This window comes from Cicer arietinum, chromosome 7, assembly GCF_000331145.2.
Source record: "Cicer arietinum cultivar CDC Frontier isolate Library 1 chromosome 7, Cicar.CDCFrontier_v2.0, whole genome shotgun sequence".
NCBI lineage: Eukaryota > Viridiplantae > Streptophyta > Magnoliopsida > Fabales > Fabaceae > Cicer > Cicer arietinum.
The window spans coordinates 8,221,950-8,231,446 of NC_021166.2; the positions used below are offsets into that span (position 1 = coordinate 8,221,950).

At 28.3% G+C, this 9,497-nt stretch overlaps 2 protein-coding genes across 3 annotated transcripts in view; one reads left to right on the forward strand and one right to left on the reverse strand.

The window, feature by feature from the left end:
- Window positions 1-2,839, reverse strand: LOC101500269 (protein NEN1). The gene is made up of 6 exons (XM_004508661.4): window positions 2,449-2,839; window positions 2,200-2,357; window positions 1,645-1,691; window positions 1,490-1,553; window positions 631-1,313; window positions 1-389 (listed from the first exon to the last, which is right to left on the reverse strand). The coding sequence occupies exons 1-6, from the start codon at window positions 2,735-2,737 to the stop codon at window positions 155-157; spliced, it is 1,476 nt and encodes a 491-aa protein (XP_004508718.1). The 5' UTR covers window positions 2,738-2,839; the 3' UTR covers window positions 1-154.
- A 5,847-nt stretch (window positions 2,840-8,686) lies between these two features.
- LOC101508805 (NEP1-interacting protein-like 2) overlaps window positions 8,687-9,497 on the forward strand; it is a 2,885-nt gene continuing 2,074 nt past the window's right edge. For both annotated transcript variants that reach the window (XM_012718119.3, XM_027336556.2), the window contains exons 1-2: window positions 8,687-8,924; window positions 9,444-9,497. The exon at window positions 9,444-9,497 is cut by the window's right edge and continues 119 nt beyond it. In XM_012718119.3, the coding sequence (XP_012573573.2) occupies window positions 8,822-8,924; window positions 9,444-9,497 (157 nt within the window). In that variant the 5' untranslated portion in view covers window positions 8,687-8,821. The remainder of the gene's footprint in view (window positions 8,925-9,443) is intronic.

Here is a 9,497-nt window from a genome sequence, read left to right on the forward strand (position 1 = left end):
TCCATGAATAATCAGAAATTTTATGTATGTGAACATAAATTAAACTAATATCATGAAATATAATCAACTTTGCAACATAAACAATGATTAATCTATAAATCCTGGTAGCATGATGTATGTACCATCTAATCTACGTTGAAATATATTATTCCTTCTACTTGCAATGAATGATCAATTTTTTGGCAACTAATTTAATTCCTGCATTCTGATGATAGTCATACGGATCTAAGGAGAACAATGCATCAACAAATGTCCCGGGCTTGAACAAGGAACCAAGTTCTTCAGCATCAAACTTACTGAAGAGAAGTCTTTGCACAGATCCAGATGATTCTCTTTGATATATTTCTGTCGCATAAATCGCAATCTCTTCGCATACTGCTGTAGGTATACTGTAATGTATATGTCACAAACATCAAAGAAATTATCAGCTCATATGTTTCTCAATCAGGATCACAATAGCAGAAAATATTAGACTACATGATCTTAACCAATAAAATTTCAAAAATGGCATCTTCATTTAACTATACGCTATGCCTGTGTCAATATAAAAGCACAACAACAATAAAAAAGGATAAATTGAGGCAATCATTTATGTGTGCATGCATTCATGTGTATAGGTGAAGAACTTACTGCAATCTGATAGTAGGATAGTTGAAGAAGCCCTCTTTCCTAATAACAACTGACCTCCAATCAGAGCTGCTACCAGACTCTGAGGATAACTTACGCGCAACATTGTCGCATGCATCAAGAACATTACATAAACTTTCTGACGGATCGACCACAATGTTTAACCGTGGTCGGCCAGCACTATCAGCAAACTTTGTGGTTATTCCAAACCGCACTTTCAAACCAGAACACTGAAGCTGAAATGGAAAACCTTCATGAAGTAACTCTATCCTTTGAATGCCACGATAAGATGGAACAACAGACCCATCAATAGAAGAAATACTTATTTTTCCGGGCTCTAAAACAGCAATAGAGCTGCTGCAAGACTGAGGCACAGAAGATGAGGCTGATGAAGCAGGTGAATGTTGCATAGCTTTTTCATTCATGGCAACATCTGTCCTAATGGATTCTCGGTTAATTTCATCTTGAAGATCGCGAAAGCTGAAAGTATCTGATTGAACTGTACTGGAATTTGCAAAACGTGGAACAGCCACTTTTGTGTTGCTTGTTGTAAGAGAAAAGATTGGATGATTTTGATCTTTAGTTTGAGGAGATGTTACTGACGCAGAATCCTTACTACGGCTTCTTGTAACAGCATTTGGTGAAACCCAACAATTTTCAGTGAATATATCTGGAAGACTTGACTCCTGTAAGGACAGATAGATTATCATTACTTTTTACCATAAGTTTTTTCAATTAGCAACATAAAATAAACAAGCGGAAAGATGGGCACGCTGAATGAATCAACTGATATGAATTGTAGCTACAACAGTGGCTTAGTTTGCAAAACAGAAAACAAAGACTTATTGAATTACAAAATTACCAAGAATAGAACTGTGGCACAGTATTTGAGGACTTCAAGATTCATCCGAACATCATCTAAGCTCCTGAAGATGCAAATAAAACATTAGCAAAAAGAAATTGAATATAGAAGATGACTAGAAGGCATGGGATATAAGCTTTTGCTGGCACAATTACCTGTGCGTCTGCTGCCCAAGACCAAAATAGGTAGCAAGAGTAGCCATCTGCAGTGAATAATATTACAAATTGTAATTTACAATTAACAGATGCTATCATAACTTAATGAACTAAACTTCATTCCCACAAGGTGCAATGCTTTAGTTTGCATTTAAGGGGATGTTTTGAAGAGCATTTGACTTATATCTTACATGTAAGTATTCCAAAGAGCTTATAAAAAATTATATTCATAAATTGTTTCAAGAATTTCCCCTCATTCTCTCTTCTATTATAAAAGCAGCTCATGCCTAAACTCTTATACTCTCTTTTAGAAACATGTTATAACTTGCTTAAATTTGAAAAGAAAAACAACACCTCCGCTTGAGAGTTTGGAAGGAGGGAATGAGAAGGAAAAAAAAGACAAAATTTTCCCTTATTTTTTGGAGATTGTTCTTTTAGAGAAGGAGAAAATAATATTTACGATTAATATATTTATAATTTAGAGAGTATTATGAAAATATAGAAAAAAGGAATTAATATGGCATGTAATGTAGAGAATGATTATTATAATAATACCTTCATGTTACCAGCTCTTTTTCCAAACTTTTGAGTCAACAAAACCAAAGAGTCAATTATGCCCTTAGGCTCAGGCGGCGTCTGATTAACAGCAGCAAATGCATCTCTAATCCGAACACAATCAAACCTTATGATATTATGACCCGCCCAAATCCTCCCTGAACAAATAAAAAAATAAATTCACCAACATCAAATAAAAAACTCCAACGTTTTTCTGAATAATAAAAAGAAACAGAAACTTAAACGAACCATGAAGAAGATCATAGACGGTGTTAGCAATGTCGGCGAAAGTAGGGGCGGTGGAAACGGCTGCGGCGTTAATTCCGTTACAGCGCTCCGATAACGGAGAGATGAGTGAAAGGTTGGCAGGTCGAACCAGAGTGGAGTAGTTTCGAAGCTCCGTCAGCTTCCTTGGACAAACAAGAATGGCTCCGAATTCCAAAATTGCAAAACCCTGGCCAGTTCGCGTAGGAACGGTTGTTTCTACGTCGAAGAACACAATTTCCGATCGATCATCACTGAGAGGAGGGGGACCCATTTTTTCCACCGGAATTCAGGCTAAGGTTTGTTACTTGGATTGATTGATTGATGTGTACTTAAACATTTATTTAAACGCGCCAACAACATCTTAATTTATAGGACAGGATAAAAAACATGATATAATGAGTCCGTGTCGTGTTTGTTTGTTTCGTGATTGGGCTTTTTAGGCCCATTATGGAAGTTATTACTAAACCGCCTGTGAGGTTGATTGTAGATGCAAGCTTGGTATATACCATTATTATACCCCCTTTCATGTAAATGGTGTTAGTTGTAATTTGCTTTGTGAAATAGCTTGCGGCACGTTTGGTGCATGCCTCGTAGGAAAGTGATCAACATGAAGGAAACTAACGAGGGTTCCTTACATTGTAAAATAAAGTTAAAATATGTATCCCTAAAAGGAGTTAAAATCTATATTTTTTAATATTTCCATCTAATGGCATACGAATTTTTTAACGTGTAAATTTGGAATTATCAACCTGCAAGGAATTAAATTCAAAGGAAATTAAATCCATAAAAGAATACTTCGAAGGAATTAGGCTAACAACTGTTCCTTTAATGATTAGATTTCAACAAAATAGATACGGGTGATTAGAGTTAGTCGCTATATTTATTTTTAGTATCATTTTTATGAAGTGTATAGTGGGACTAGAAGATTTGTGAATCCTAATGAAGGAGATAAATATTAATAATTTTTTTTTTTTTTATAGTTATGACTTATGAGATCATGGAAAGATTGTGGTATATAAAATATTGTCCAATACTATAATTTCAAAATTAAAATGTTTTATACAAAGAAAATTTAATGATAGACTTAATATATGCGCAAAGAGGTATTATCTATACATTAGAATAAAATAAATATGATATTTTGACAAGTTTGACAAGTGTCACTTAATTAGAGTGTTTAATAAAAACTAAAGTTTATGTTAATAAAAATAATTTAGTATTTATTATTTTGTTTTTATAATTGAAAAAAGACTGATTTAAAAAACAATAAAAAGTCAATATAATAATTGACACGCGTGCTATTGAAAAAATTTAATAACTTAAACCAAGAGCAAGAAAAACATTAAACATACGTGATTTTAAAAATTATTCAATCAATATAAAAATTCTTCAATAATCAAAGCAACTTTTTAATTTTCATAAAAATTATTTAAAAAAATAATGCATGTTAAATTGAATGTGCCCTCTCGAGGAATTAAAAAATAACGCATGCAATGAATTGTAATTATCATTATGCACGTTTAAAAAAAAAAACACACAAACACCTTTTTAAATTTGTATTATATAATATTATAGGTTTGTTTTTTTTTTTGACAAATTTGTCGTTTGTCGATCAATAAGATATTTGATTATATTAAACTTCTATTATTAATAACAATCTATAACTAATTAAATAAAATATTTGAATTTATTTGGAAGATGGAAAATTTTAAGTTCGGTGTGTTTAAAAAAGCTATTATTATTATTATTCTTTATTAATCACTGTCGCCTAAACAATGTAACCATTCAGTTTTTTTATTTCTACTTCCAAAAAAGTTATGCACTATGCGGTAAAATTCAATACAATTATAGTAAAAATGGTAATTGAGTAATTGTAGCGAAAAAATTTGATTGAACCGTTTTGTAACTAGGTAAAGTTTTAGGTAAAGTTTTTGTAAATGTGATTTAATCTTCTGCTAGAAAAAGTGATTATATAAAGACCGATAAAAATTTATAAAAATTTATTTGTTTAATTGTTTATCTCTTCATAGAATAAAAATATAATTGTTGATGGAATAGTTGTGAAATAAATTTATGGTTGTGTTTTTGTTTGCCAACGCATTTTAATTGCTAAGATCATTAATAAGTAATTATATCATTGACATGTGTTTTAATTGATTCACTTAAATTATTCTTTTATCTATTTTCTCAAAATTGTTAGAGGTTTTTTTATGAGAAATGTTATTTAAACACAATTTTAAACACAAATACAAACACAACTACTGTATACGTATACGCTATACACATTTATACATATTTATATTATCTCTCTTCATGAATATACCTATGTTACTCTCTCTTCATTGATTAACAATAAAATCAAATTAAACACTACAATCTCTCTCTTCTCTCTTTCTTTTCTCTCTTTTCTTGTAGTCTTTTTCATCTTCATCCATCTTTTTCCTCTTTCATTCTCTCTCTCTTCTTTTTAGATGAATCAACTAATTTTTGTGTTGACCTAGATTTTTTTTTCACTTGTATTTTTTTACACATTGCTCTCCAAATCTACACTTCTTAGATTTTTATTTTATTATTTAAAATATATTTTTATTTTATTTTAGTTCTTCTGATATTTTCTTAACTGTTTACTTTTGTTGTTTTCGGCTCATACACAGTTTTCTGGTCTTTTTTTTGTTTCATTTTCTAGTTAATAGTGTAAACATTATTGGTTAATAAAGTATAATAAGTGGTTAATGCATTATTTTCGTCTAAAAGTTAGGGTTGTGAATTGTTAGTCCATATTAAGTTTAGTCCATGTTTCTTAAAGTCATTAACCAAATTTATATTGTTTGATTAGAATGACCAAACTTTCTGATCAAATTCATTAACCAAGTTGTGTAAGGAATTAACCATATTACTTTAAGTCATTAACCAAGTTTATATTTTGTTTGATTAGAATGTCAAAGTTACTTCATAAAAAATTTGATTAAAATAAGTAAATAAAAGGAAAAATGAGGAATTATGAAAGAAAAGAAAGATGAATATGTGAAGTTTATTTTTATAGAGGAAGAAAAAAAAAAGTAAAAAAAAAATAGATAAAAAAGGGGGAAATAAAAAGAGGGAGAAATTAAATAAAGAGAGAGATTGTATAGAAAATATAAAAGAGGGGAATTAAATGAAGAAAGACTATGTGGGAACCACATATATTTGTGTTTGTATTTGTGTTTAAAATTGTGTTCAAATATCATTGCTCTTTTTTTATATATAAAAAAAAGTTACTGACATGTGTTCTATTTTGGTAAGTTTGACAAGTCTCACTTAATTAGAGTTTTTAGCTAAAAATAAAATTAATATTAATAGAAATAATTTAATAATTATTATTTTATTTTTGTAATTGAAAAAACACTAGTTTAAAAAAAAGTCAAAATAATATTTAGGAAAGATAATAACTGACACGCGTAGTGTTCAAAAAGTTTAATAACTTAAATTAAGAGAAAGGAAAACACTAAACATGCGTGATTTTAAAAATCGTTCAATCAATATAAACATTCTTCAATAACCGAAACAACTCCTTAATTTTCATAAAAAATATTTTAAAAAATAATGCATTCAAAATTGAATGTGCCCTAATAAAAAACTATTTATTGAAAGTTGAAAGCCTACTTAAGTAATAAAAATAATAATAATAATAACGCATGTAATCAATTGTAATTGTCATTGTGCAGTATTTTTTAAAGAAAAAATAAAATAAAATACAACCACCTCTTTAAATTTATACTATGTAATATTATAGGTTTTTTTTTTGTTGACAAATTTGTCATTTGTCGATCAATGAGATAGTTGATTATATTAAACTTCTATTATTAGAAATAATCTATAATTAATTAAATAAAGTATTTAAATCTATAAAATCATATATTAAATATACTTATTAATTAATTAAATATTTGAATTGTTTGGAAGATGATAATTTTTGTGTTTAAAAAAGACTTTTATTATTATCCTTTAATAATCATTGTCGCCTAAACAATGTAACCATTTAGTTTTTTTTTTTTTTAATTCCACTTCCAAAAAATTATGCACTATGCGGTAAAATTAATAGAATTAATTTGCACAATTTCTCACTTGCCTCCTCATTCTTCAATGCGATTTCGATGGAAAATAAAATCTAATATAACCTCTTCACTTTTTGGTGGCTTTTAATTATTTGCACACAATCAGCAACTCTTTGCCTATTGATTGATTTTCACTTTTCCATCTTTATTGACAATTGAAACTCAATCTCTATTTTTTATGAAGTTCAAAACCAGAAAACATGAGGACTTTGCATGGAAGAGTGATAAATTATTTGATTTTTTTTCTACAACTCTAATCTTAATTTCATAGTTATCAATTTTATCTCAATTCCATTTGTATCTATCCCCTCTTCATTTTTGTTTTGTGGATTCCACCGCTGGAAGAGGAAACTAGTTAGTGTGTTTCTATATACTTAGATATTTTTTGTGGTTGAAAAAAAAGTACTTTAAATTAGTTTATTAGTATTGTCTGATCATTCTTTCAATTATGTATTATTGTCGGTCACTTTTTATTTTTTTCTTATTAACAAAATGATAAGTTAATTTTGACTCTACTAACCGATTTTGTTAGAGGTTAATTTTGTTTGTTTATTTGTTATCTTTTGTTTTGTACTACAAATAGTGATTGAGTAGTTGTGGCGAAAAAGTTTTATCGAAGGATTTTGTAATTAGGTAAAGTTTTTGTGAGTATGATTTAGTCTTCAGCTAAAAAAAGTGATTATGTAAAGACCGGTGAAAGTTTATGAAAATCCATTTGTTTAATTGTTTATCTCATCATGTTAAATAAATAGTGTTTGTAATTTGGTTAATTATTTATCTCATCGTAGAATAAAAATATAATTGTTGATGAGATAGTTGTGAAAGAAATCTACGGTTGTATTTTTGTTTGCCAACACATTTTAATTATAAAGATCATTAGTAAGTAATTAATTATATCACTGACATATATTCTAATCGATTCACTTTAAATTTTTCTTTTATTTATTTTTTCAAAATTGTTAGAGGTTTTCAAAAGAAAAAAGTTATTGAATACTTTGTTATATATTTTAGTTTAGATTTTAATTTTAAAAAATAAGTGTCTTTTGATTCTATATGTCAAAAAACTGTTTAAATTTTGTCTCAAAAATTGTATTAAATTTTCTATTTGTATTTTTTTTTTTTGTGCTTTGGCTTTGAATTTTTGCATGTAATGAAACTTTTAATTTTTTCTCATATTAAGTTAACTTCATGGTTATTGTTATTGTAATGTTACAATAATGATACATATACACTCACAATCTTCTTATATGTTTTCAACACCATCATTTTTGTATCTATATCTCTCTTGTTATTACATTATTAATATATCATATTTATTATATATTTTTTTTATCTTTTTAAAATTCAAAGTATATATACCGTATGGGTGTATCTTAAATATTTTTCTTAGTTTTATTATGATTTGATTTTGTTATACGACCAATTTCATTATGTTTAAGAATTTTAATGTAATAAAATTACTTTTTTTAAGAAGTTATTAAAAATAATTTACCATTTAAACAATAAAAAAAAAGCTTCATATTTTCTATTTTTCAATATATATATATATATATATATATATATAACAAACAAAATAAAACTTAAAACAAATAAGTAACAAACAAACCAACTCTTAAACAAAAAAAAAAAATAACGAGTTCAAATTTGAACACTAACATATCTATGTTAATTACTAACTTTTACTTATTTATAAAAAAAAACCCACCTTAAACTTTATCCAATACAAAATTTAATAAAAATAAATACTTGTACCCGTTATGAGAATATATTTAAATACAATGATAATATAAAAATATTTTATATCGTGAATCTATCGTAATAATTTCATACAAATAAAACATTTTTATACTTATAGCATATTTAAAGTAAAATAAATTAGTTGTAGTATTTAAATATATATATATATATATAGTCGTATTAGTATTTCAAAGTGACATTTCATTTATTGCAGGCAGGTACCTGAAATAAAATAAAAATGTTAATTCAGGCGTCACTCTCAATATGTAATTGTTATGATTATCCCAAACGAAACGAACCACCTAAGCCTTAGCTTTCATTTTCCATTCCATTCCTGGCTAACTTTACGGCGCACGATTCTTGCCCCAAAATCTAGCATCTTCATCCTTATCCTTCCAATTTCAATTTCAATTTCAATCTCAATCATATCTCATAAGCTGCTACAGCTATCACAGAGACGCATCTATATGGCCCGTCGACGTTTGCAGCGTCTCTGACACCTTCTTATTCCTTATCTGGCCATCATGGAAACTGGACGAAACGAAACACTCTTTTTGGGTTTTCGTTTTGTCTCCAAATTTTTATTATGCGCCATTTCTGGAACTCTCACCGCATGTTTTGCCATTGGTATTTTACAATTTCTCTTCATTCATTTTATTGATGGTGTTTCAACCTATTTTACATTTGTGTTGCCCTATTTTAATATTGGTGTATGCAATTTATGGACTTGCTGTTAGGTACAAATAGAATTGGAATATGATTTGTTTGTTTTTATTTTTTTCATGAAGCTTAAACATGGGGAATTTATTGTTTTCACAAATCAAATTTATATAGGTGTTTTTCTTATGACTTGAAATCATGCACAGTAATTTGTTGAATCGAAACTCAAAAGTGTAGCTTTTGTCAAAATCCTTGTCTTGATTCTGCCGAATTCACCGTGAATACAAACATAGACATAGTGAAATTCATGGTTGGTGTGATAATCAGACGGTGTATATGCTTTTGTTTATAAAAGTTGGAGACTTTTCTTTTCGAGATGTTGAATTCAATGTTTGTTTACCTATCCGTAACCATTCTTTTGAGTTTTGATTTGAGGTGTGCTTTTGTTGGTCTCATCTCATGTGGTATTGTGGTTTGCAATTTCAGCCGGGGCCCTCACAGGAGCTATTGCTGGTGCTTTAGCAGCTAAGGCTACCAAGA

What these genes read in the sequence shown, in the direction of transcription:
- LOC101500269 (XM_004508661.4), bottom strand. Translation starts at nt 2,737, where the DNA reads ATGGGTCCCCCTCCTCTCAGTGATGATCGATCGGAAATTGTGTTCTTC. An exon ending in AAAGAGCTGGTAACATGAAG is followed by an intron (nt 1,692 to 2,199) that starts GTATTATTATAA and finishes TATTCACTGCAG; the next exon opens with ATGGCTACTCTTGCTACCTA. An exon ending in GTGCCACAGTTCTATTCTTG is followed by an intron (nt 1,314 to 1,489) that starts GTAATTTTGTAA and finishes CTGTCCTTACAG; the next exon opens with GAGTCAAGTCTTCCAGATAT.